The sequence below is a fragment of the Antennarius striatus genome, chromosome 7 (assembly GCF_040054535.1).
Source record: "Antennarius striatus isolate MH-2024 chromosome 7, ASM4005453v1, whole genome shotgun sequence".
NCBI classification, from domain to species: Eukaryota; Metazoa; Chordata; class Actinopteri; order Lophiiformes; family Antennariidae; genus Antennarius; species Antennarius striatus.
Genome location: NC_090782.1, coordinates 26,049,422 through 26,077,182, shown reverse-complemented (window position 1 = coordinate 26,077,182; position 27,761 = coordinate 26,049,422). Strand labels below are relative to the sequence as shown.

The following is a 27,761-nucleotide window of genomic DNA, read 5'->3' as shown; positions in this document are numbered from 1 at the left end:
CGTGATTTCATCAGAGCAGCAGCTCTTATGTCAGATCGTTAACCTGAACCCAGCCCCGCCCTCAGGAACCAGGTTGTTCTTCAGGTGAAGCCTCATCATGTTTAGTGTCTGACGCACACAAAACATTCTGTCCTGTTCACGTGTCAATGACATGATTGGTGTCGTGTTATTCCTGTGCTCCGGTAAGGACAGTTAACCCCTAACACGCCGTCATGACGTGACTGTCGTGATCCGGATCGTCCTGTCATGACCCGGATCAATGCATTGATTGATCTTTTATAATGATTTCAGTGCAGTGTAAGTGAAATAAAGTAAATGAGGCAGAGGGTTTGTGTTTCAGTAAACACACAAACTTCAGCTTTTGATATGTTCAGTTTTGGGTGGTTTGATTGAATCCGGCCATCGTGTGTTTGTCTCCCTCTGGTGGTGAAACCTGAGCACTGACCCTCAGCTGAAAGGATTTAATTTAAACGAAACAGATAAAAGAGGAAGATCCACCGTCTGAGGAGCAGAACCGAGAAGAACCGACAACCACTGGCTGTCAGAACCATTACACACGTCGGTTTTCCCTGCAGTGTTTCCTTTCTCTGCAGCGTAGACACGTCAGTGGAACGACCACAACCTGCAACACGTCACACACACACGTCACACAGACTCGTCACACACACGACGTCACACACACTCGTCACACACACGACGTCACACACACGACGTCACACACGGCGTCACACACGACGTCACACACACGACGTCGCACACACACGTCACACACACACACGTCACACACACGACGTCACACACGATGTCACACACACGACGTCAGACACACGACGTCACACACGGCGTCACACACGACGTCACACACACGACGTCGCACACACACGTCACACACACACACGTCACACACACGACGTCACACACGATGTCACACACACGACGTCAGACACACGACGTCACACACACGTCACACACACACACGTCACACACACGACGTCAGACACACGACGTCACACACACACACGTCACACACACGACGTCACACACACGACGTCACACACACACGTCACACACACACACGTCACACACACGATGTCACACACACGACGTCACACACACGTCACACACACGACGTCACACACACGACGTCACACACACGTCACACACACGACGTCACACACACGACGGCTCATCTCATTTTTATTTTGTTTATCCTCAGAAACCATCCAGAATAAATGAAACTGATTAAATCCATCATCAGGTTAAACTTCTGTAACGTGTTTAAAGTAAAAATAAATCAAACCAACGACGTCATCACAGCTCCGCTGACACACGTATTGAGTTCATATCGCTGCACTGTCAAACTGCAGGTTCACCTCTTTTTACCCCGTTCTTCATCTGGGGGGGCATCCTGGTTTTCTGCAGACCAAACAGCTTTATCCTCAGTACAACTTCATCCCATGGGTTTCAGGAGGCCCTGTTATTCCCCTCCTGACCACCAGGTGACCTCAGTTGACCACTTCCATCATGTTCCTCGAGCACACACCAGTGGCAGATGGTTACCGTGGAGATGTGGTCCATGCGTCCTGGCGGCGGCAGGAGTTCGCTCCGCCCCCCACCACACATCTGATTGTTGTCTGATCCCCATTGAGTTACGGAAGTCTGGAATGAAATCTGGCTTCAGATCGGATCAGAGCCACTCTATGGGGGGGGGCAAAGCCAGAAGAGCAGAAGTTCATCACAGCCCAAGAACAGCAGTTTGTCACGTGTTGTCACGCAGTCACCAGTCAACACTGTTTCCATAGCAACCCATGCATCAGTAGGCGACGAGCCAATCTGGCTTCTAACGTATAAGAAAACATGAATTAAAAAAAACCTGTTTCCTCCAGCATGAGGAGAGAACAAACCTGCTTTTGATCGGTCTGAGAATTTATAACAGACTGATCACTCAAAAACCCCTCAACCCTGACCCTATGAACCCTGACCTTATGAACCCTGACCTTATGAGCCCTGATCTTATGAACCCTGACCCTATGAACCCTGACCTTATGAACCCTGACCTTATGAGCCCTGATCTTATGAACCCTGACCTTATGAGCCCTGATCTTATGAACCCTGACCCTATGAACCCTGACTCTATGAACCCTGACCCTATAAACCCCGATCTTATGAACCCTGACCCTATGAACCCTGACCCTATGAACCCTGACCTTATGAACCCTGACCCTATAAACCCTGATATTATGAACCCTGACCTGATTCTAGTCAGAAGGTCATACACCTGAACTGAAGGCAGACACACACTTTCATGTGTTTACATGTACAGTATGTGTACATGCATGGACACACACTTTATTTACAACCAACATTAATTTACATTAATGATCATAATCACACACACACACACACACACACACACACACACACACACACACACACACACACACACACACACACACACACACACACACACACACACACACAATTTACAGGGAATGGGTTTCTGACTGCATCCAGAAAAATAATCTTCAAATAAACACCAAAACGATGATGGTATAGAGACACCGGTGTCCCACAGGGACACAGGTGTCCCACAGGGACACAGGTGTCCCACAGGGACACAGGTGTCCCATAACCTTCATATCAGGTCCCTGAGCAGTTCTCAAAAGCTTTAGACATTAACGCCCCCCGCTCCCCCCACACGTCCTAAAACGAATAATTATTCATATTTGCAAGACCTTTCTATGCATTTAATTTAAAAAAATTTTTTTTTTGCTTTGGCAAATCAAAGCTGCTAAAACCTGAACTATCCCATCATTAGTGTTATGAATTTAATGTAACAGATTTGTAATATTTGTGTCAAATTCTACACATTTTATTCTAAACATTTGCATCTAGAACCCTTCTAGCGAGGCTCTGCCAGCCTTTAACCGTAATGACACACGTGACATGTTAGCTGCCTGACGTGTTATTTATGCTGTATGTTGAGGGACATCCACCGGAGCCGGAGCTCCACACCTTCATTCTCTCCTGATTGAAGAGCCTTTTCTGATTCTTCTCACCTCTGGATGGTACGCAGACGTGAATGAAGTGCAGAAGCGCGTGCCCCCCTCATGTGGCTTTCATTGCCGTTCCAGCGGAGCCGAGTAGATATCTGATTTCAGAACTGGTGGATAGCAGTCGTTTTCCATCTGCGCCCTGTCGAAGCAATTTGGTCCCGGCTCAGAGATATTTTCACTGATATCTCCTCTCGTCACAAAGTCAATGTTGATCTGTGTTTGGGGAAAACAGCAGTTTTTATTTCATGAGTTCTTCCTTTGGAGAAATATTTTACATTATTATGCATTTTGAAGCATGAGGTAAAATAATGAAGAACACAGGGAGGCGCTGAGCAGTAGAAGAAGAGAAGATGACCTGGAAACACTGAATGTCACGGTGAAGACGGAGGAATTCAAACAGTGCCCGTGACCGATCGAGGTTGATTTGAAGTTTCTTCTCAGCCAACTTGATAAAAGCCAACCTGTGTGGGTTCATCCATGTGGACAAACTGCATAGATCCTCCTCCCAGCAGCCGTTTCTGTATGGGGGGTCATTTTCTCCTCGCTGTTCTGTCTTCAAGAAGTCCTCAAACACCAGCTGCTCCGCTGCAAAGAGGAAAACCAAGCCCTGGTAAACCCCGACGGGGTCATTTCTAACATTTAACCCAGGTCAACGAGGCGTTCCGCCGTAATCCTCTCTTATTTAACCCAGTGAGACGCCGCCGAGCTGCAACAAATATTCAGTTGTTCTAAATCCTACAGGCTGAGGATTGATCCAGAGACGTCCAGTCCACCTGAAACACCTGATGTGATGTCTGCCAATTCTACCGCGAAGAGCAAACGGACCGCTAACGCACACGTTCATGCGTTTAGGAATCAAACTTTGGTTTTCCATCTGTGTCTCCGACCCCCAATCGATGTTCACGCGTTCACAAATGAAGGGCGAAGTGAACGTCTGAAACAGGTGGACAGCAGCGTCACACCGGAGTTCAGAGGGGCAGTGTAGTCGGCTCACTGCCCGTGAGTTGTCATCGCCCTCCTGTGGTGGACATGAGGTACTGCTCATATTCAGATTGTGTTTGAATGTATTTATATTATTAAAGTGTGCACAGACAGTGTCCTTAAACCTCCAGTGGTATAAGTAAGAATGAATGCATACAGATATGTCGTAAAGTACATGTACATATGTTTAAGTTCCAGGACTGTGTGTCTGCAGGAGAAGCAGCGCCGCTCAGGACGGGGTGGACATGTGTTCTAACTAACAAAGGATCCATTTATTCAGAAAAGAAATGGAGGAATGTAAATGACATGAGCGATTTGATACCAGCAGAATGGGAAGATTTGAGATGGTATTTTATGGAAAAGGATTAATCCACCCAACAAATCAAGTGCTCTGAACAGACGTGTGTGGGAACAGAAGCAGAAGATGTCAGGTCAGCGTGGGATGATGACGGCAATCCGCTGGGACGTTTGGCAGTTCCGTCTAATGTTCTCTGAAGCTTCATGCGTGCTGCTCATCTGAAGGAAGACACACACTCTTCCTCTCACACCAACAGCAATGCTCATTCTGATTATTTGTTTTCACCAAAGTCAAAAGTTCACCCAAGATTCCACGACTTGTACTTCCTTCCTATCCAGCTGACTGCAGAAAATTCATAGAGTCCAGATCAATAATCTGTTGGTGAAAAGACACCATCCAGTGTAGCTGAACAGGATGAAGTGAAATCGTCTCCATCCAGCTGCAGCTTCACCAATATTTCCGTCACAGCAGAGTCACGTTCTCGCCTCCAGCGTGTCTCCACAGATCCAGCCTTACGAACGAGGCCCCGGATCTGCCTGAGGATTGTGGGTATTATAGGAGGGAATCATAAGAGGAACGAGCCTCGGCTAAAGGTTAAGCCATCTGTTATCTTCCACTCGCACTAGCTTTTCTTCAGCGTATCCCTGATTCGCTCAAAGACGCGGTGAACAAAGAGGAGACGCCACCGACTGCCGGTTTCACGGCGGATCTTCAGGCGCCTCCAGACTTCAAACCGAAGCCGCGCTCCAGGAACGTACACGGCTGGAGCTACGTGGCTCCATCACCGCTATCTGCTCTCACACACTCATTACCGTCACATCCGTGTAGCTGCGATGCTAACGCAGGTGTGAAACCCTTAACACGTCTACCGGGAGCAAACAAACAGCCGACGTCGAGCCGCTTGTTATTCACACAAATTGCTTTACATAAATCACAGCCGGCGCTCCGGCAGTCATTGACAAGAAACAAAATATTGTCCAGAGGCCGTTTGTTCCCGTGCATGAATCAACCCCCGACCCCCCCGCGTCTGAGCGTTCCATCACTCCAGAGTCACGTCTTTAAAACACGCTCCACATGTAGAAGTAATACCAACGCGTCAGATTGAAACCGCCACGCGACCACTATTCATATTCACCACTGTTCACCCATTTGTCACCAGCGACACCGTGTTCAGGGGGGGGCAAGACAGAATTTATCTCCTGGAGACAACAGGCTGACATATCACACATCAGCTGGATTCAGAGGGGGGAGAGAAAGAAGGTCTGACACGTCAGTCACGGTGAAATAGAGGCGGGCAGGTGAGGAGCCATCAGCCAATCAGAGCTGGCGGGGATCGCCCTCTGACCTGCGCCGGAGTCGTCCTCCTCAAATATATCTCCAACGGATCGGATGAAGGTGGAGCGACTCCGCCCACGCCGTGACATCATCAACAGGAGCAGCGTCACGTGACCACACGCGTTTGATCCTCTGTCAGTTCAGTGGATCAAAGGTTGTGTTTCTGTGACAGTGATTATACAGAAACAGGCGGCAACGCTTGCAGCCTGTTTGTCTCCCGCTGGTCACGGCGTTCCCTCAGCAGAGATTCATCCTCTGCCCTCCGTGTTTAATTTAACATGATCTACACGCTTGGCAGCATTTAACATGTTTTTACTGCTGTTAGCGGCTCACAATAAAACAAACACATGGAATTAAATCTTGGTTTCAAATGAGGTGATGTCATCCTGTACAGACCAGACCTGGTCTGTGCTAATCCAGATTCTGGAATTATGACTGTGGGTCACATTTATGTCGTGTGTGTGTGTGTGTGTGTGTGTGTGTGTGTGTGTGAGCTGCTACAGATTTGTCGCTCATCCTCCTGGCATTAGTTTTCTGATTCCCAGACGAGATGAAGAAGTGATGATCCAGGAGGGAAACGGGTCGGTGTCGCGGCAGAGGACCAATCAGAATGTGAGACGAGCACCAGTAGAAGGGATGAGCGACCATCTGCACCAGCGTGAAGAACCATCCACGCTACCTGAGGGGAGGAGATAACCACAAAGGCTGTTCTCTAAGCCCTTGATGCTGATTGCTTGGACATGTCCAGGAGCAGCAGGAAGACAAACGGAGTGAAGACCTGTGACCTTCCTCCTGTACCCCACTTCCTTTTTTAAATTCATCTTCAAGGCAGCGTTTCCTGTCTTCTGTCTGTCCTTGAAGGTTTCTCCTCATCCTGATGTCCTCCAGCCTGCAGCTCAGCTCTGACCTCGCCATCCAGCCAGTCAGCCGTCGCCAGTGGCGACCGGAGGAAGACTGCTTCAGGTCGACATACGGAGGCTGACGTCCGGAGACGCAAAGCTCAACGGGGTGTGACAGCTGTCCGCCTGACGGGCTGGAGAACTGACGTGTGTGTGTGTGTGTGTGTGTGTGTGTGTGTGTGTGTGTGTGTGTGTGTGTGTGTGTGTGTGTGTGTGTGTGTGTGTGACCCTAACTGACCTGTACGGTTGACTACTGGTTTCTATAAAAGTTTGTCAGAGTTGATCCATCGTTTAAGAGCTAACAATGCTAACAATGCTAACAATGCTAACCGTTCTGCGTCGGTTTTCAATGTACATGAAGGCAAACCTGATGGTTCCTCCTGTGTGGAAAATACATAGTTAATACTAGATCATTTAACACTGAGGTGGTTGTTAGTAGTGGAGCTGGACACCAATGATTGGGGGGGGGGCACTGCGCTTCACAGAGGGGACAGTGAGACCTTCAGGTGTGTCGCGTCTGGTTTTCCAGCCGCTGGTCAGAAGCTGTCCTCAGGAGTTCAAACCAGCTTGAATCCACTTCCAGGTGATCGGACATCAAAACGTTGGGGTCTTCACATCAGAGGGGGGGCTGTCCTCATGCAGAATTTCATTCGTTGTGTGGCTTGCATCACATTCAGTGAGAGCCCCCCCCCCCCACACCTTTCTCATGTTAGAGGACAAAACGAGGGAGGGGGACAGAGAGCTGGGGGCATGATGGAGAACCCTCCCCAAACACGCTGCCGGTACGAGGAAGCCATCCTCCAAACCATTGGCTGTAGTTAACGATGAGCTCATTGGTCGGGGGGGTCAGAACCAGCAGCGGCTTCAGACTCCGTCAGGAGGCTGGACTCCGATGTGGAGCTCGGACTCATCTCAGTCCTGGGCCGGAGAGAAGCTAAAACTGAAAATGAGTGAAAACAGCGGCTGCTCGGTTTCCTGGTAACCCCTTGTGCTGGGGGGCCCGCGGAGCTGGAAATGTCTTCGCTCAGCGCTCACTGATTTCGGCACATAGCCGCCTTACGCAGTTTTCTGCTGGAAAGGTTCTGCTGTAAAGGTTCTGTTGTAAAGGTTCTGCTGTAAACCGTCTGTTGTAAACGTTTTGCTTTAAATTTTCTGCTGTAAAAGTTCTGCTGTAAACATTCTGCTGTAAACGTTCTGCCGTAAAGGTTCTGCTGTACACGTTCTGCTGTAAACGTTCTGTAGTAAAGGTTCTGTAGTAAAGGTTCTGCCGAAAACGTTCTGGCCGTAAAAGTTCTGCTGTAAACATTCTGTTGTAAACATTCTGCCGTAAAGGTTCTGCTGTAAACAATCTGCTGTAAACGTTCTTGCCGTAAAAGTTCTGGTTGTCTGGAAGTCTAGGGGGATGAGGGGGTGCGGCTGACAGCGGCGCGGCTGACAGCGGCGCGGGCCTACCTGTCCCACCCGTCCCTCCTGTCCTGTCTTGATTGGCGCGTCCTTGATGGGACGCTCGCCGGGCCGTCCTGAAGCAGCGGTGGGAGGGGGATTTGCACGTGTAAACCTGACTGGAGGTGCTGGGGGGTGACGTTCACAGCAACAGCCTGTCAGCGTGGGGTTCACCACCGACTCAGCGCCGGCCCATCGGGGGCGTGGAGAACAGCTTTAATGCTGCTCATCTTAATATTTGTGTCTTTACCAACTTCAGAATCAGACAAACACGATGAGTTCAGATCCGTCAGGTTTCTGGAGGTCCTTCAGATCCTCCTGACGCTCAGGACCAGACACTGACGAGACTCAAAGCACAACTCAGTCTGAGGGTTGGTGTTCAGAGGTCCTCCGTACAGCGTCCCATTTCCACAGACTCCAGCGTGTTTGAACAAAGCTACTGCTCCCCCCCAGTGGAATAAACCCCCACCAGCAGACCCACAGCCCCCGCTGAGCTCAAAGCGTTTAGGTAAATGTTTGTTTGAGGCTGCCCGCTCTGATGCCGGTGAAAAAAGATTTACATATAAATTAATGATACAAACAAAGAAAATGTTTCTCTGCCTAAAAATACTCTTTTTTCTCTGACAACCTCATGAGAATATGAATGATTTCCTCTCTTGCTGTGGAATAACAGGAATAAACTACAAATGATGCTTTGTAAATAAAAGTCAACCACGCTGTGGATGCTTTCTGATTCCTGAAGCTAAAAAGAGGAACACGCCTGTTGGTGGACTGGTTCTCCAGCTTCCTGTGGATACAGGAAGTGTGAAGCTGTCAGACGATGATGTCACAGCTTCAGCTCGACGCCCGGTGTTCTCCTCATTTACTCCAGTCCTAATTAGCTGCCAGTTTTATGCCTGTTGGTCTTCTAGGGGCTACGAGAAAGACCCAACACACATTAATGATGGAAGTCAACAGAAGGAAACACAAGTCCCCTTTTCCTGCAGAGGCAGTGGTTTGGCGTCCAGGATGTGATGCGTCGCTCAGACGTCTGTTGGTCTGTGAGGACGCAGAGACGAATGAAAACATTTAATAAATGATAAACTTTATTAATTAACTTCTCTTAGAACGTATTTGTTCTGGGACTGAGCTCCTCATCAGTGTAATCCCCCCTGGGGGGTTGATCTGCCCCCTCTTGCTCGCCCTGATTCCAGCTGGAGAGAGAGTGGATTACCCTCCTCACCCGTTTCCTGACACGCAGAGGACACGCTAACGCACCTCTACACACGTGTTCACACACATGAACGATAACTCGACACACAACCAGGAAACAGCACCACTAAATTCCTTCAGTAATCTTCTTATGGGGGGGCATTCACCGCTGCCAGCTGTTAAACTTCATCTCAGGGCCCCTCAAAGGTTGTGTTTGGGTCCCGGTGTGTGTTGGAGTGTGTGAAGAACATCTGGAGCGTCTGACCCCGGCTGAGGCGTGAGGCGTGTGCTAACCTGATCACACGTGAACCGAGCCTGTGCCACGGCGTTCGGAGCCCCGTCCCTACACGCCTCCCAGCAGCGCAGCTCGCCGCCCTGCTGGTTGAGGAGTGTTTGTGTCTCGTTTAGGAAGATGAATGTGGAACCAGAACGAGGCCCACAAGTAAAGCTTTCCCTCAGTTCCTGGAAAACTTTCCTCCAAGAACGCAGAAGCCAGCCTGATTTTATGGTCTTCTCCTTGACTCTACCGTCGTCAGGAGTGATTTAACGTCAACCTCGCTTCTGTATAGAACAGCATTTCTCCGGATACGAAATAATAAAACTTAGTCAAGTTAAAGACAAAGAGCCTGTGAAAGATTAGCATAAATCTTTGAAACCACACCAAAGAAAAAGGGAAGACCAACTGAGAATATTTCTTTTAGATTTAGGACAGATTCAAGCGTCTGCAGAGACTCCAGAGACGGGTTTCCTCCGGCGGTTGTTGAGTCTGAACGTCTTTTCCTCCCTAAACAAACCGCTTCTTTGGGTTTTGTCAGATAATTAAAAAAAAAAAAAGCTTTGGAATTTGGATTTTTTTTTTTGCCACCCAGAGACTTCTTGATGTTGGGTCCTACATTTCCCATGATGCATGTTTTGTATGGGAATTGTCACGTGAAATCATCCTAAAATGAGTCGCTGGTGGCAGAAGTTAAAAAGAAAGATTCCATCTCAACAGACTGCTTTTGAATTCTTTCAGGACTAAACCGGCCAATGAAGGACGGACGAGTCACTGAAAGTAAAACACTTTAAATCTACACAGAAAAAATGGAACATTTCCTGTTTGAAATTCATCAAACTACAAATATATTGGACAAAGTCTGCATCTGAGAAGCTGGCTGAAATGAAGTTTGAATTATTGCTAAACGTGTCCACATTTCGTATGAATGTGTTTGGTATGAACACGCTGTACTGGGCATGCCGGGCCAGTAGGTGGCAGTGTGACCTTTTAAAATAGGAACCTCAGAATAAAATTGTAGTCCTGAGCGTCCAGAACGTCACCGGAGCCCGAGGAACGGTCAGACATCGGCTTCTGCTCTGGTGTTAGGGAGGGGCTGTGATGTCATCAGGTGTGTTTCCATGACAACGGTACAGCGGCGTTTTCAAACCATCACACTCTGGAATCCATGTTCACCTTTAAAGCAACACTATGTGAGATGTTGACACACACACACACACACACACACACACACACACACACACACACACACACACACACACACACACACACACACACACACACACACACACACACACACACACACACACACACACAATGTGAAACTGAAAACAACACAACAGCATCTATTATTATTACTTTATTACTATTATTATTATTATCTATTATTATTACTTTATTACTATTATTATTATCTATTATTATTACTTTCCTGTTTTCCCTCCGTAATAAAACCAGATGAGGACAGAAACGGGCCGCGGCGTCACGGGGGCAGATAGAGGAGTTTGTCAGAGTGTTTGTGGGGGAGGGGGGTCGCTCCTCATCAGAACAACAAAGACCCCCACCCCGCCTCTCGTCCCCCTCCAGCCTGGAGATGCAGATCAAGCGGAGGTAATTATTCTCTGATTGAGTATTCATAAACCATTATACTATTGTTTTGTCCTTAATGATGCAAATTACAACTAATTACCTCCGTTAATGGACACCAGAGTCTTTAGAGCTGCTGAATGGAGCGATTACACAACTGTTTATCTTCCAGCGCCACGTGTAAATATTAGCTGAAGGTGTGTGTGGAGCCGCAGCATCCGCCCCCCCTCAGCGGTTTGATGGATGTCCAGCGGAAGACGAGGCCTGACTGTTCTAAAGAAGCTAATTCAATTAGCAGCTGCATGAATAAAACAAGACGCATAAACATAAAAATCTCTCTCCTCCTTCTGATGGAGGTTTTGTGCATTTCTTTTAAGTGTCCTTGAATATTCGAAATCTTTACTTTTTAAAAAGCCCCTCCGGATTCATTAAAGGCATGAAATGAAGTTTGTTCAGAGTTTATTTAATAAGACACCAGGATCATTTGTTTCTCGTTGCTTTGCGACTGTTTCCGGCTCCTCTCTCTCCTCCTTCTGATGGTTGTCTCATCCGTCAAAAAGCTTCTCACAGACTCCAGTGAATCATTTTACAATTTGCTGCTGGCACTTTCCTCATTAAAACTTTTGTACCAGCCTACCATCCTACAACTTGGCTCAGATAAGACTTTTTTCAGTGTGAATAGAAAATGAGTTGTGAATGAACAGAAAAGGGACACGAGACAATTATTCTGAAGGCTTGAAAACCGAATAGAAGACGTAAAACTCTCTCGTCTCTGAGACATTAGTGGAGGATGTTCTGGCCACACAAGTTAATTAACAGCAGGGGCATAATTAGTCCTTAAAGCTGCTTTACTGGATCGTTCCAGGTATAGAAGATGTTCTGATGGCGACACAAACATCCTGAGTGCTCCCACTTTATTCCATCCCCGGCTTCAGGAGATCAGCCAATCACAAGGCTGGATTTGTGTAATACAATTAGAAAATAAAACAACTCCCCGAGATCTTCCCGTCTACCTTTTGATGAAATTAAGTGTGATTCAAGCACGATAAAAGGCAGAGCAAGCAGGGATTAATGAATTAATCAAGCCTGTCTGATGAAGCACTTACCAAAAAAAAAGGAAGAAATAAAAATACATTTGTGTTCATTATCATGCAGTAAAGTCCTCCGTCATAATGGAGGTCATGCAGAAGAGCGAGGAGCTCAGAACTGTTAGCTGTAATGGAATTCCAGACCGACTCATTAAAAATAGATAAATGTATGCACACATATTGTGAAATGTTTTGCACGGTTTAATTTGGAGCTCAGAGCCTTCAGCTGTTTGAAATAACAGGAGGATTCTATACAATTAACAGCAGCGATTGTCAGTGTGGAGAGGCGCTGTTCCACGGTGTTTACACGCCTTTATTACTTCTATTCTTTCTATCAGAAACATCTGGGTGCTGGACAAAACTATTTTAAACTCAGGAAGTCAGTTTTCAGATTTATTTGTAGAAGTAAACTCATGTTTTTCACCAGGAGGATGAGAATCGGTGCTGAAAGCCTTCAGTTTGCTGGAACTGCCCCCCGGCTGGAGCCTCCACCCGCTGACACCGGACAGAGGTGAATATTCACTTATGGACGAATAAGAAACGACACCCAGGGGCAATTTGAAGCCATCGATGCACCGAACTGTCCTGATGGTGGGAGGCAGTCGGACCCCGTAGGGACCCCGGTCAGTCAAGAGGAGATCACACCAAACCCCCGAGAAAGGCCCCGGGTCCACCTCCAAAACCAGAACCACCGACCCGAACCAGTGGCACAGAATCTCATGTTTCTGCAGAAAAATAGATTTAAAACTTTAGAATTGTTGATACTGAAACCACATGATGTCATGAAATCAGGTCACATGACCTCATGGATTCACCTCTTCAGCCAGATGGAGTCCAGGTCGGTCATGTGATGAGGATCTACGCACACGTCATGTGATGGACATGCCGCTCTTCTGGCATGTTCCATGATGTGTTGATTAAACCCCCCCTGATGATAGACTGACTCCACCGGTCATTCACTCCTGGGTCCTGATCGTGGAGAAGGTCTGGAGGAAAAACCCTCCAGTCTCCATCGAGTCCAGGATTGATCACATCCCTCCTTTATTAATGATCAGGTATTGAATGAAGTGTTGTTGGTTTGTTCAGAGGTTCTCCTGGGGGAGAGCAGGGGTCTCCATCTCTGGGCGAACAACAGCCTCTGCCCACGTTCACCACTGACGTCACTTCAGTTACGTTCAATCATCTTGTTCAGGATTCAACTCACCTCTCTGGAAACTCTTCCTCCTGAGGGGGGCGCCGCTGCGTGTGCGCCGCTGCGTGTGCGCCGCTGCGTGTGCGCCGCTGCGTGTGCGCCGCTGCGTGTGCGCCGCTGCGTGTGCGCCGCTGCGTGTGCGCCGCTGCGTGTGCGCCGCTGCGTGTGCGCCGCTGCGTGTGCGCCGCTGCGTGTGCGCCGCTGCGTGTGCGCCGCTGCCTCGTTCTGCCTGACAAGGGTTCCTGTTGGACTCAGGTGTGAAGGAGGCCTGAGAGGAACGGATGAAGGTCCTGGTGACGGGGTGTACACCAGGCCACACACACAAACACACACACACAAACACAGACACACACACACACACACACACACACACACACACACACACACACACACACACACACACACACGTCTGAGGACACACACACACACACACACACACACAGACACACACACACACACACACACACACACACACACACACACACACACACACAGACACACACACACACACAGACACACACAGACACACACACACACACGTCTGAGGACACACACACACACACACACACACACACACACACACACACGTCTGAGGACACACACACACACACGTCTGAGGACACACACACACACACACACACACACACACACACACACACACACACACACACACACACACACACACACACACACACGGTGGGTTGCAGCAGGGTTTCATCAGGACGCTGGTTTTTGTCCTGTTGTCATTTGTTTATTTGTCATGATGTCGTAGCTTCACGCTAAACCGTCTGATGCCCCCACCCCCACCCCTCCCCCGCGCCCCCAGAGACCCCCACGCCGTTTGAAGGCGTTTGAGTCTCTTGTGCAGCTGAAGACCCGTGTTTGGGGGGGCAGCGTCCTCGTGCTGCTCTTTCCAGCCAACGTGAGCGCTGGGCGGGGGGAGGGGTGTTCACGTGTGCTCATTCTGGGCGGGGCCTTGGGATCGATGGGTTCTTAATGAAGGTAACTGCTGCTCTCGCTGGACGCCCCCCGTACACGTGTTTGCTTACACGGAACACGCTGTGAGTCACGTGACCTTCACCACTCCTGGTTTGACTAATCAGCTGTTTGCCCCGGTGGTGGGCGGATGCTGCGCCCACAAACTGCTTAAAGTCCCCACTGATTGTTACCCTGGGGGGCAGATGCAGCTCAGGCGCTGGCGTGTCAATGCCGTGTCGTCTTCATTACCTGCCTGGGGGGGCCGTCCTACAGCTTGGACTTATTTCACTGCATTGTTCCAAATGGTTTACATGTGCTGGTTGATGGATGTGACACGCGGCGCCTGATGCACACGCCAGCCACACGCCAGCCACATCAACACGCCAGCCACACGCCAGCCACATCAACACGCCAGCCACACGCCAGCAGAGGCTCTTTCCTGCCAAGCGTCCTAAAGTCTCACCCAACAACAGACCAGAATAAGTCCTCAGATTAACACTGAGGGATTAGCAGGAAGCAAACGGCAGCACGGGTAACGAGCAGTGTGTTGGATGGGTTAGACACACACACACACACACACACACACACACACACACACACACACACACACACACACACACACACACACATCCATGTCAGTGTGTGTGTGTGTAACCATGCAGACACTGGTGTGTGTGTGTGTGTGTGTGTGTGTGTGTGTTTCCAGTGTGAACCAGTGAACTGGCCGACCTGTGGATGTTGTAGAGACAGAACAGGTGTAACACCCACTGCAGGACCAGTGAATGCTTGATTGACAGCTCACTGGGGGGCGGGGCTTATTTTCAATCAGTAAAGTAATTATTAAGGAACCCTCTTGGGTTTGCCCCCTGTGTAATCTGGTCACCCCCTGATAGGACAGTGATTGTGGAGCACGCTAACGTCACCGTTAATGAAAACACCTCAAACGTTCAGCGCCGGCGTTCATGTGGCGTTCGTGTCGCATCCTGACTCCTGATTGGCTGATTTGTTCCACCAATGGCTGAGCTCGTTTTTAAAGGTGTGTTTTCACCTCGGGGCTCGTCTCCTCATCACTGATGGAGCACCAATGACGCGTGGAGGGCGTGGCCCCCTGGAGCTGCAGTGATTGGTCCATGATGGCTGCAGACGCACCAGCTGATCGGCGTCTCACTGATCAGTTTCCTGCTCTAATGGCGACGCCCACGTAGCCTCGTGTCTGTGGTGAACGTCGTTCACGTTGATGTTTCCTCCGTTGCTCCAAACGGGACAGTCCTGATGAACTCTCACCTGATTGGTGGTTCGTCTCACCGCTGACCCGAGGAGCGCCGCCAAATAACAGCATTCATCACCTCAACACGGCGAAGCGCCGCCATATTAATGCACATGTCACCATGAGGGGGGGGGGGGCACGGCGAGGGGGGGGCACGGACATAAACATTGTAATTCTCTCTGAGGCGTCAGAGCTGAGGGAGTGGAGCAGCGTGCCTGCAGGCGGGACGTGTTCCTCTGATGGGGTGCATCCCATTTCAGCGCCAGCGGCTCGTCATGCCTCATCTGTGACACCTCCCGCTTCCTGCGGGGCCCCTAGGACCCGCTCGCACTCGGGGGCCCCTGGGACCCGCTTAGTAAGGGGGACACGCTCACCGAACGTCAGGTTGACGCCGGATTAACGGCCATAATCTGATCTATGCTGGATTAGAAAATAAAGAGATTCACAAAGTGGAGCAACGACCTCTGACCCCCCGTGCTGCTTTCTGATTGGGTCAGACCCATGGTGCTTCAGGCTGGTTTCAGACTGGTTTCAGACTGGTTTCAGGCTGGTTTTAAACTGGCTTCAGACTGGTTTTAAACTGGTTTCAGACTGGTTTCAGGCTGGTTCTAAACTGGTTTTCAACTGGTTTCAGGTTGGTTTTAAACTGGTTTCAGACTGGTTTTAAACTGGCTTCAGACTGGTTTTAAACTGGTTTTAAACTGGTATCAGACTGGTTTTAAACTGGCTTCAGACTGGTTTTAAACTGGTTTCAGACTGGTTTCAGGCTGGTTTTAAACTGGTTTTAAACTGGTATCAGACTGGTTTTAAACTGGCTTCAGACTGGTTTTAAACTGGTTTTAAACTGGCTTCAGACTGGTTTTAAACTGGTTTCGTCGAGCGGCTGCTGTTTTTCGTCTTTTTAATTGAGACGAGTGTTTTTGCCGTGGCGTCCGTAGCAACGGGGGGCTGGGGTGGGGGGGTGGGGTTAGCACACGCCTAGCAGCATGTCATCATGTGATGATAACCCCCACCTTCCCATAATGCATCAGCTCTGCCACTGCATTATTTTGATAGTGTCGTATTATAGTGAATGTCAGTTACCATACAATCAGTTTGTGCCCCCCACCCTAACCCTAACCCTAACCATTTCCCAGCATGCAACATGCGTCAGATCGTTGTGGCGCCCCAGCAGGACGCCTCGACTTCACCAGGGAAAGTTTGAGACGTCCCAAACAGCCAATCAGGAGACAGTAACAACTTCCTGCCTGGAGGTGGGCGTCGCCGGGTTGTCTGAACCGTCTGGACCTGTTAATGGAACCAAAGCGCCGGCGCGCCGCCACTGGTGGAGAACCAGCAGCTTTCATGTGTTCATCAGGGTGACAGAGTGACTCCAGGTGTTCAGTGACCCCCCAGGAGGAAACCAGCCCTGTTTGTTTCACCAACAGCAGCTCAAACCACAGTAATCACTGGTGTCAACAGCAAACACTGAGTTCCTTCCTGCTGCTCCTCCGCTGTGATTGGCTCCCCCCTAAAGGAAACCGTCCGGTCCATTTAACCCTTAGATGGGTGACACACATTACTGTACGTTGTCAGGGTGTTTTAACCCTTAGATGGGTGACACACATTACCGTACGTTGTCAGGGTGTTTTAACCCTTAGATGGGTGACACACATTACCGTACGTTGTCAGGGTGTTTTAACCCTTAGATGGGTGACACACATTACCGTACGTTGTCAGGGTGTTTTAACCCTTAGATGGGTGACACACATTACTGTACGTTGTCAGGGTGTTTTAACCCTTAGATGGGTGACACACATTACTGTACGTTGTCAGGGTTTTTTATGTACAGAACATATTGCGAGGTTAGATCGAAGTGTCCAACAGTTAGGAGTTACAGTATGAATATCTAAGTCACTCCATGAATTAGGGAAGATATGTGTTTACATAGGCTCCGCGGTGCACTGGCGTCGTGCCCGGAGTGTCCCCCGCCCTGAGACTGCCGGGATAGGCGCCGGCTCCCCCGCGACCTGCGTTTGCGGATTAAGCGGGTTAGAAGATGAATGAATGAATGAATGTGTTTACATGTTTTATTACCTGACCGAAATATATTATACATTATAAATATTTTATTTATATTATTTATTATAATATCTAAGGCCACTGATTACTATGCTTCAAGAGTCCTTCCGAGAATTTGTCAGCTGATGAGATGATTGTGTGCTATTAGGTACGTGACACTGTCAAGCAATTCATGCGGGGCAAACCAATCTGATTTGGGTATAAATTTGGGGCATTGTGTGGGGCGTCAGGATACTGCTACAGATTTGATCTGTATTGGCAAAGGGTCTGCTGAAGAAGAAGACAGCTGTTTGTTGCTCGGGTCCAAGGCGGTGCTGAATATGCTCTCGGCTGTAGATAACCCATTCTCCTATAATGTATACTTTGATAATTTGTTCATTTGAGGACTTTGGGATTCAATGTCATGGGAGCAATGAGGGAAAACAGGATCAGTGAGTCCCCACTGAAGGAATCAAATACAATGAAAAAAGAAGTGAGAGGAACATGTGATTACAGGTTTGATCACAATGAAGAAATTCCCATTGTGAAATGGGTGGACAACAAATGTGTTCAATTGGTACAAATCATGACACAGAACAACCAATGAAGAATGTACAGCGTTGGCGGTGAGAATGTAAGTCAACAGGAAATGTCCTCAACCAAAGAACAAATTGTAAAAATTGTACTGTAACCTTAGGTGTTGAATGTTTGTTCCATATCATTCTAAGGAATGAGCAGCTTCTGAACATGTTAAACTAAGTGTTTTTTGTTCATTTGTCATTTTTTATTAAGTAGAAACCGTTGATATGTATTGTTTTCTGAAAATGGAAATATTCTTTTATTTGGCCAGAATGTGAACATATCACCCCAGTGTCCTCGTTTGAGGACAGCCTGCATTTCTTTTCTTATTTGATGTAAAGGAGTTTTGGAAGGTCCAACATGTTTGTATTCCCATTTTATACAAATGTTTTGAAAATCATTACAAAAATCTAAAGATTGTTAACTTGGGCTAAAATGGGTTAAACATAATGTGATGAAAGTGAAACACAGGGAAAGTTCACGCTGTCTCTCTGAACTTGTTCTTTATATCACAAGCAATTTCCTGCTTTGTCAGGCTTAAGTACCTCATTATCCATTTATCCAATCACAGCCTGTCAGGTCTCTCAATAGCCAAAAGCTTCCAAGCTGTCAAAGTCAATGTGCCCTCTGTAATTTAACGTGTAACCCTGTTTGGAACTTCCCTCCTCTGGACCCACGATTAAAACACGGGGAGGTCATGAAGGATAGAATTTGTCAAAGTCTCTGGTTTGAATTTATTTCCAACAGTTTAGACCACAAACAGTTTTTATTTTACCTTCGCCTGTCGTCCAACAGCGACGCGCTGAACGTGTGACCTGTGTGACCGTGACACTTAATATCCATCATCCTGTAAATCGCTTCCATTGAACCGTACGTCTGATGGCGTGGGGGCCACTGAAGGCCCGCGCCCCTCAGCTTTCATACACTCACAAATATTTGTCCGTTTTATTCATTTGCCAGGAAACTTTGTGGAATCTGTAGAGAAAAACCCTTTGACTTCAGCCAGGATGTCCAGATGGCCTGAGTGTGTGTGTGTGTGTGTGTGTGTGTGTGTGTGTGTGTGTGTGTGTGTGTGTGTGTGTGTGTGTGACACTCGTCTTCCATGCATACAAACCCTTATTACCCTGGGACACATTAATTGAACACTTGGAACTTTCTAAATGTCATTTTCTGTCAATGACATTCAGTTTCTGGTGACGTGTTTATAAAGAGAAGTTCGCCGGTGGGGGGGGGGGCACGAGTATTTTATCGTTTAAAACGGTCGGACGAGTGACGTGGAACAAAATGTGTCATCAGTGGGATTTAAAAAATACCTGTGTGTACTTTAATATGGAGGAAACACAACATTATTAACCAGCAAACGGTTGGACACCTGTGGAGACACTGGGACCAGTAAGGTGTTCACGTCTGTGAACGCATTCTGTTTCCATGCCTGTTCAAATGGGGGGGGGGGTCCCATCCAGCTGCTCCACATCTGGAACAACACAAAAAGCACAGAAACATTAAACTGAAGAAGCAACAGGAAAGATGGATCCCATCACATCGTCTTGCTCCTGCGTTCAGGACGCGTCCCACGGGGCGGCGGCGTCACCTGACTTTGTCTCGTCTGCGCTCTGAGGTTGGTGGGCGTGTGTTCCAGCGCTGACGGGATGCCATTTGGTCAAACTTGATTCATACAGGTTGTGGTATTTCTCTGATCAGACTCCTACCTGACACATCTCAACGGGGAGCGCTGACGTGTTCTTCATCAAGGAAGGCCACGCGCTGATGGAGCTGATAATGGGGGGGGTCAAGTGGATGGCGTTCTCAGGTGGAATGAGCGTTTGTCCTGCAGTCCAGAGGTTTCCTTCAGGAGCACCTTGACCTGGTAACCAGACGCTCTCAGGTTAACTTGAGCTAAATCTCACAACCCGTCTGAGATGATCGGCCTGACCTTCAGATGGTCCTGATGGCTGAGAGCCGCTATAGGAGCTCCCCTCGGCCAATCAGGACGTGCAGATGCCTTTTCTGAACCCGAACCTGAACCTGGCCGTCAGGGGGTCCCTCCGGTTCTGTTCCGCTGAGGTTTTGTTGTGTCGTTGTGGGGCACCAACAGCCACCTGTAACCTGGAGGCCACCTGGGTTACCTCCTTCTGCTGCCCTCAGTCAGCAGTTATTGAGTTCCTAATGAAGACTCCTGCAGCTCCAGGTTCCCTGTCTCATTATGTTTAAACCCCTTCGATTCTCTGCCTGATGTTTCAGACGCAGGTGAAGAGAATAAATAAGAATAAATATTATTCCTATTGGCGTCACTGAGGAGACTTCATCATCGTCCATGAAGCTTTTCCTTTCGTCGAGGAGAACCTGTCGGATTCGTAGCGTCTGTGTTTTATTTCCTGCAGACTCTCATCCTGTCAGGTTTGAAGTCCCCCCTGACAGGTAGAACCAGACCTTTGACTGGGGGGGCGTCACAGCGGTCTTGTTCCGTCTGAGGAGTGATCATTGGTTCTAATGACAGGTAGAAGCTGATGAAAAGTTCAACAAGTCTCAAACATCTTGTAAAGATTATTTTACATCTGCATTCATGTCAGAACATCAATGATGTGGTTTAAACACGTCTGGTGGGCCGGATCAGAGCCCAAGGGGCCCAGATGGCCTGCGGGCCCCAGGTTGCCCATCTTGACCTCCAGCCGGTCTCTTAGCTACCTCCCGTAACAACGTTCACGGTTCACGTCTATTTTAACGTTAACAGACATGAATCTATTCCACAGACGCCCAACGGGGCCCGACCAGCTGAACACCCCCGTGTCCAGCCAACAGCCAGCTTTAGCTCCACGTCTTCGTTAGCTGAGGCGCCGGGGACCGTCCCGTCAGTGTGTGGGGGGGCAGGACCCGCTGGCCCCCAACACAAAACCCAGCTTTCAGATGCGGTGTGTGTCCAAACCAGGAAGCAAAAGGGTTTATTTCTATTTTTTGCCAGCGCGCCATAAAAATAATGACATTCATCAAAAAGTGATTGGGTAGTGTTTGAAGGGGCAGGGACGGGGTGGGGGTGATTGCACATGATTTGGTGTACTTATGCTTTCAGCGGTAGACCAGCGGCCCCAGCAGCAGCGTTGTTTCAAACAGGAAGTGGCCCTTCATGAATAAAACAGTCAGCGAAAGCCTCGCATTATCACACATTAACACACTCTGTTCGTCGCTAACAGCCTGACGGAGTGTGTTTTCATGTCAACAACAACTCTTGCAGATGACTGAGGGGGGGGCCATGCTTTTCTTTATTTTACAGCCGACGTTCGATCAAAACCATCATTAAAATCACACCAACATGATGTCTTTACCCTCTCCTCTCTGTTTACCACAAGAAAACAGTTCTGGAAAGAAAAAACATTCTCCTGCAGCGCCCAAAGAACGAAATGAACATCCTGACCACTGCTGGGGGGTTGGAGGTGTCCAATCCCACACCACCACCTCTGACAGCCAGCCACGGAATCTACAGCAGGACTGACCACAGAGAAAGGTCAGAGGTCACATGTGGCGTAGGGACAATGACTTGTGTCCTTCACATTAGAAGCTTCATGGATGAAGAGCCACCTCTGATGGTGGGGCTGGGGATGAAGGTGGGAAATGGGTCCGGATGGGGGGGGTCACCGGAGGAGGGAAACAGAGCGACCTTCATGCTTACGCTGAAGATACAAGCAAATGAAAAGTTAGAAGAATAAATGAGTAGGTCGTCATCCTCTGGTGTTAATCAACCCGCTCTGCAGTCAGATGATTCATTCATGAGGCGTTTAAGAACAATTTGGAAATAAAAGCTGCAGAGGATTCAGATCCAGCCTCATCTCTGGGCTCATTTTATCTTCACGCCTCAGCTTCCTATTTTATAAAGCAATTAACATTTCTAATTATACGAACATTTTTATTTATAAGACAGACATATTATTGCTTGTTTATTTGTTTCTACTAATCATTTAGATGAGAATAAAGGGATCAACGGAGAAGAACAAACCGCTGGTGGAGGCAAACCTTTAACATCTGACATTTACCCAGAACAGCTTCAGACGTTTCAGTGAATAAAGGAGAACGTATCGGATATTGAGTGGATAAACTGCTCGGTGCTTTAAAGCGTCCACATCATCCAATGGGCAGCACTTTGTTTCCTTTTAAGGAGGACGTATGTAAATGAGCTCCGGCGTGTTGTGGGTCTGTGGGCTGAGCCGTGAGGCGCCGCAGACGTTCTCCTTCTACTGCCGTCTTCTACTTCTGCTTCACGCAGTCACAGCCTGTGTGGACAAAACTGAACTGACCCGAGTCGGAGGAATAGATCACATCGGCCCCAGAGGAGCCCCACAGAGCGACCGCACTGACAACCTGCGTCCACGTCCAACTGCACAATAAATGACAATCAACACGCAAACAACGTTTACAACACACTTCAGTTCGATTCCCACAAAAACGTCCCCAAAGTTCTGTTTGGAAAATGTATTTTATTTTCACGGCCCCCACTTCCTCCATCCCATCAGTCCACTCATTCCTGTCACCTGTGTGGCTGCAGCACCTGCATCCCATCTGCAATCAGGCTCCGCCTACTAAAGATCTGCTCACACCTCAGTTCAGGTTCACACTGGAAAGACTCGTCCTACTGTAGGGACTCGTCCTACTGTAGGGACTCGTCCTACTGTAGGGACTCGTCCTACTGTAGGGACTCGTCCTTCTGTAGGGACTCGTCCTACTGTAGGGACTCGTCCTTCTGTAGGGACTCGTCCTAAAACCAGATGGATCAGGAACCAGATGGAAACACGAGTCCACGCGTGTAACGTGTAATCTTGGGCTCCATCGCCGACACAAACAGAATGATAACTAAAGGTGGGCTAAAGGGGCGTGGTTAGGGGTGGGGTCGGGGATGTGGCTAGGGGCGTGGTTAGGGGTGGGGTCGGGGATGTGGCTAGGGATGGGCTTAAAAGGCGTGGTTAGGGGTGGAGTCGGGGATGTGGTTAGGATTGGGGTGGGCTAAAGGGGCGTGGTTAGGGGTGGGGTTGGGGATGTGGCTAGGGGCGTGGTTAGGGGTGGGGTCGGGGATGTGGTTAGGATTGGGGGTGGGCTAAAGGGGCGTGGTTAGGGGTGGGGTCGGGGATGTGGCTAGGGGCGGGCTTAAGGGGCGTGGTTAGGGGCGGGCATTTGCTCTGGAGGCGGGGGATGTGTTTGGGGGTGGGATTTAGGGGTGTTGATTTGAGGGGTGTGGTTCGGGGCGTGGTCATTGACATACGAGCGCCTCATGTTTGCGTCCAGCGTTCTGGAGGTGAACGTCATGGGGGGGCAGTGTCTCAGTGGTACAGCAGGTCGTTTAATGTTCAGAGATCAGCGGTTCGATTCCCCCTCCCACCCAGAAACATGGGGGGGTGTCAGCTCACCTCCGGGGCACTGCTGAGGCGCCCTAAGAAGTGATGCGTTCAGGGGCTCCTTTGAGAATTGGACAGAAGTTTGACTTTGGAACAACTTGAGTGAATCCAGCGACTGTTGGGGGGTGGGGGTGGGGGTGGGGGGTGTTTTATATGTGGAGTGTTGTGCTGTCGGTGACCTCGGTGTGTTTTCAGCCAATGACGGAAGAGGAGTGAACAAACCAGTGAAAACGCTCGCAGTGCAAATGTTCGGATGGACGACGGCGTGAGCCGCGCCTCTAAGCGGCTCCAACAGCTGACGATCGTTTGGTGTGGAGACCACTTCCTGTCCGGCGCCACGGGGCGGATCCCATCGCTGCTGAAACGGGATGAAGACATTCCGTCAGCCTGGCCGGTCTTTCCTGAATGAACACATGAAAACATCAACCCGTGTTGTGTGGATAACACACACACACACACACACACACATACACGTGTGTGTGAGGCTACATTCCTCTCATGTGGGGGGAATAGAAGCGTTCTGGTCACCAACACAATCATCTGGTCGTTACTGCGTGAACAAAGCGTGTTTGTCCCGGCGCGTCGATAGCCTCTCCTCCGCGGCGCCTGATTGGAGCTGATTGATCCAACCCATCACCGCTTCACTCACAAATATTAATGTTCCATCCGTCCTTCAGCAGAAACGGGTCCTGACCCCTGAGACGTCCAGCAGGTGTTCAGGTCCACTCCCACTGGTGATGGACCCCCCAGGTCCTGACCTGGTGGAGATGATCAGAAATAACGGGTCGCTCCAGCAGGAAGAGCTCTGCTGTATTGATCATGAATCGATTAACTCGGCTCGGCTGTGGAACGGCGCACACACACTGTGTGTGTTTGACAGGAATAGATCTGGAGTGTGTGTTGGGTTCACACACTTAGCATAGTCCGTATGCTAAGCGCTGCTAGCTCATCATGTGGCTGTGACGCCCGTTCCCACACCTCTAATCCCCAGTGATCGAGGTTCTTTGGGGGGATTGGGGCATTCATTCTGCCCCTAACAGCGGGCCGTAAATCACCTCAGCGCGTTAGCAGGGCAATAAAACCTATTTAAATGTGGTTCTAAACGTGTGTGTGTGTGTGTGTGTGTGTGTGTGTGTCAGTGTCTTCTTTGTTCTTCCTCGTCTTGATGTCCCGTAAATCAAGCAGGGTGATTAACGTTCATATTGTTTTGTCAGGAGGGGAGCAGAGATACCCCTGTGGGGCATTAAACTCATGCAGGTTCCTGTCGTTTTGTGTCTTTGGGCGTCGTTCTGACGGACGCACGGCTCCACGCCGCCTCCGACTGGCAGTCCTGGGTTCTCCAGGTGTCGGGGCTCAGGACTCATCTGATCCACCGTGACCTTGGAGCCCAGATGGCCGCTGCAGCGCGTGGGTTTTAATCTGGCCGTGTCTTTATAAAAGCTTTTAGATTTGCCGTCGGCAGCAGACGGCTGGAGACCTTCTGTGCAGTGAATCCATTTTTAGAGAGGAGAAGAGAAGAATGGGAACAAATTGAGTCCAGATGTACAAAGCTGATATGAGGTGATGGACACAGACCAGTGGCTGTAATTACTGTCAGAGGTGAGTCAGCGAGAGTCCAGCGGCCTGGAGTAAAGACTCTGTACTGACTCCAACAGACGTCCATCACTGGCTGATGAGAACAGAACCTTCCACTGTCAAAGACCTTTTTACTCATTGAAGAACATTATTGGCTGAAAATACTGTTATAAATGTCTGTGAGGGGAGGGAGAGGGACACCAGTGTTTGAAACACTCCAACGTAAAAGTCATGGAAATATCCCAGTTCCAGGTTCCCTCCTGTCCTCAGTGACCTCCATCCAATCAGTCCCCTGTCACCTGTGTGGCTGCAGCACCTGCATCCCATCTACAATCAGGCTCCGCCTACTAAAGATCTGCTCACAGCTCAGTTCAGGTTCACACTGGAGAGACTCGTCCTTCACTCCAGGAGTCTGATTACCTGTGGTTGTGTTGGGTTCCTTTTTTTTTATACTATCGTTTTTTTGAAGTATTAAAAAATAAAAAAAGAATCAACACAGAAAATATAATTCAGTAAACATACAATAGAAAATGAAAATGGTGCACGGCTTCTTATGCACCCCCATGAAGAGAAATAAGCTGCATGAATGAAGTGACATATCCAGTGACCAGCTGGAACCAATCCTGTGTATTTCTGATCATCTAAAATAAGTGATCACTGGGGCCCGTTGAGAAAGGAACGTATCAGTTTTAACTTGGAGCTGAGTTATTCTATTAAATTTACTAATTTGTCTTTCCATTGTTGTATGGTTGGTGGGAGGGGGTCAAGCCAGGCCAGAGTTAATTCCGTTACCACCAGCAAAATAAATGTCCAACATGTAACGTTCCATGATCTGTTTCCCCCGGTAATGTTCCCAGAATGTCACACCGTGGGTCTGAAGGTAAATCAATATTCAGAATTGCAAATATTTCTGTTCCAATCTTCTCCCAGTATGATTGTCATTTTGGGCACTCCCAGAAAATGAATATGGTTTCCAATTTTCTGGCAATTCCTCCAACATAAATTTGTTTGGCTTTTATCAAATGAATGGAGTTTTAAAATACCTCATCTTCAATTTCCAACTGAATGCCTTCCATAACGGGCAGCTGGTTACTTTATGCCCTCCTTCACACACATATTCCCATTTCTCATCTTCAATAATGACATTCATCCACAGCTCCCACTTTTATGTTGAGGGTATTTCCTGATATCTGTGTTCGTAAACATTTATAAAGTTGTGAAACAGTTTTCAGGCATTCCTTATCTTTCACGATTTTATCCAAAACCATTCAATATGAGTAGGAGGTTGCCTGAATATGTTCCACGTTTAATGTGACATTAGATAACTTGTAGTTTTAAAAAAAATTGTGGACATCATTCAACCTTATACCAAACTTTTCTTGCAATTGTGTAAATGATTTCAAAGCACCCCCTTCAAACAAATCTATTGCAACAAGTCCCTTGTTTGCCCATTCCCTGAACCCTGCATCTGAAGTACTTGGTAGGAATTCCACATTTTTGGCAATCTGCATCGTCCTTGATGTTTTTAAGGGTGCTTTGAATTAGTTTTTCTAACCAAAAACCAAACCTTCGGGGTGCAATTCATGCAATTCTTTAGTGTTCTCACAAAGATTCAAGGGGTATTTAAGGTCGTGAGTCTTTTTCAGATCCATCCAGTTTGACTCTTCATTTTGAAATTTTGTTTACAAGTTGTTGCAGCGACTCAAATAGGTAATGATTGATATAGGTATAATATGCTTGGGAGCAGATTCATCTCAATTCGCCCAAAACATTAAAGAAGCAAAATCTCCCATCGAGCCAAATCTGATTATATTTGATTTATTAATCTACCATAGTTTTCTTTGCATAACTGATAAATTTCCGGAGTGATCAATAAACCCTTGTATCTACAACCCAATGTTGAATGAAACCTGTGTATCCAACTGAGATGCCCACCCGCCCACCAACATCATTGCCTCAGATTATGTTTCATTGACTTCATACCCGGATACTGATCCCTCAGACATGTAAGAAGTGTTGGGGTGGAGCTTAAGGTACAAATTAACATCATCAGCATAAAGACAAATTTGATGTGCTCCTTCTTCGTTCAGTACCTCATGTATTCAAGACTCCATCTTCATAACTTACTAGAAGTTCAATGCAACGGTGGCAGGGGGCACCCTTGTTTGGTGCCTCTTTTTAATTCAAAGTAACCCGCAGTTGGTGAGAGCCACGAAGTTGTCAGCTTTATTTTTTACAATTCCTCAAGATGTTTTAAGGCTGTCAAACCCCTCACTACACACTTTGTACACTTTTGTTGGACATGCTTTCACATTTTCACACTTTTCTCTCTTTTTCAAACTCTCGAAGTTCAAACCTTAGTGGAAATATCAGTCTAACTTTTAGTGTGATGGTCAGCATCTTCCTCTGCTTTTGGCTGCTATGGCAGCTGCCTTTAAGGTGCAGAACGTTGGTCGACATCGTGGGGTTGTTGGGGAGAAAACTGTCAAACACACAGTCCAGCACTCAAAGGTCTCGCTGCTGGCGATTGAAGGACTACCGTGAGTAAGTTTGTCAAGCTGAACGCATCTTGTGCTGCACAGGAGACGCAGCACAGAGGA

General features: G+C 48.3%; 1 protein-coding gene across 1 annotated transcript in view; it reads right to left on the bottom strand.

Annotated features, from left to right (window-relative positions):
- The window catches only part of LOC137599478 (uncharacterized), a 113,130-nt gene that overhangs the window by 5,074 nt on the left and 80,295 nt on the right, over window positions 1–27,761 (bottom strand). The window contains exons 3-5 of the mRNA XM_068320434.1: window positions 13,357–13,612; window positions 8,022–8,089; window positions 6,578–6,648 (exon numbers count right to left, since the gene is read on the bottom strand). Coding sequence (XP_068176535.1) covers window positions 6,578–6,648; window positions 8,022–8,089; window positions 13,357–13,612 — 395 coding nt within the window. The remainder of the gene's footprint in view (window positions 1–6,577; window positions 6,649–8,021; window positions 8,090–13,356; window positions 13,613–27,761) is intronic.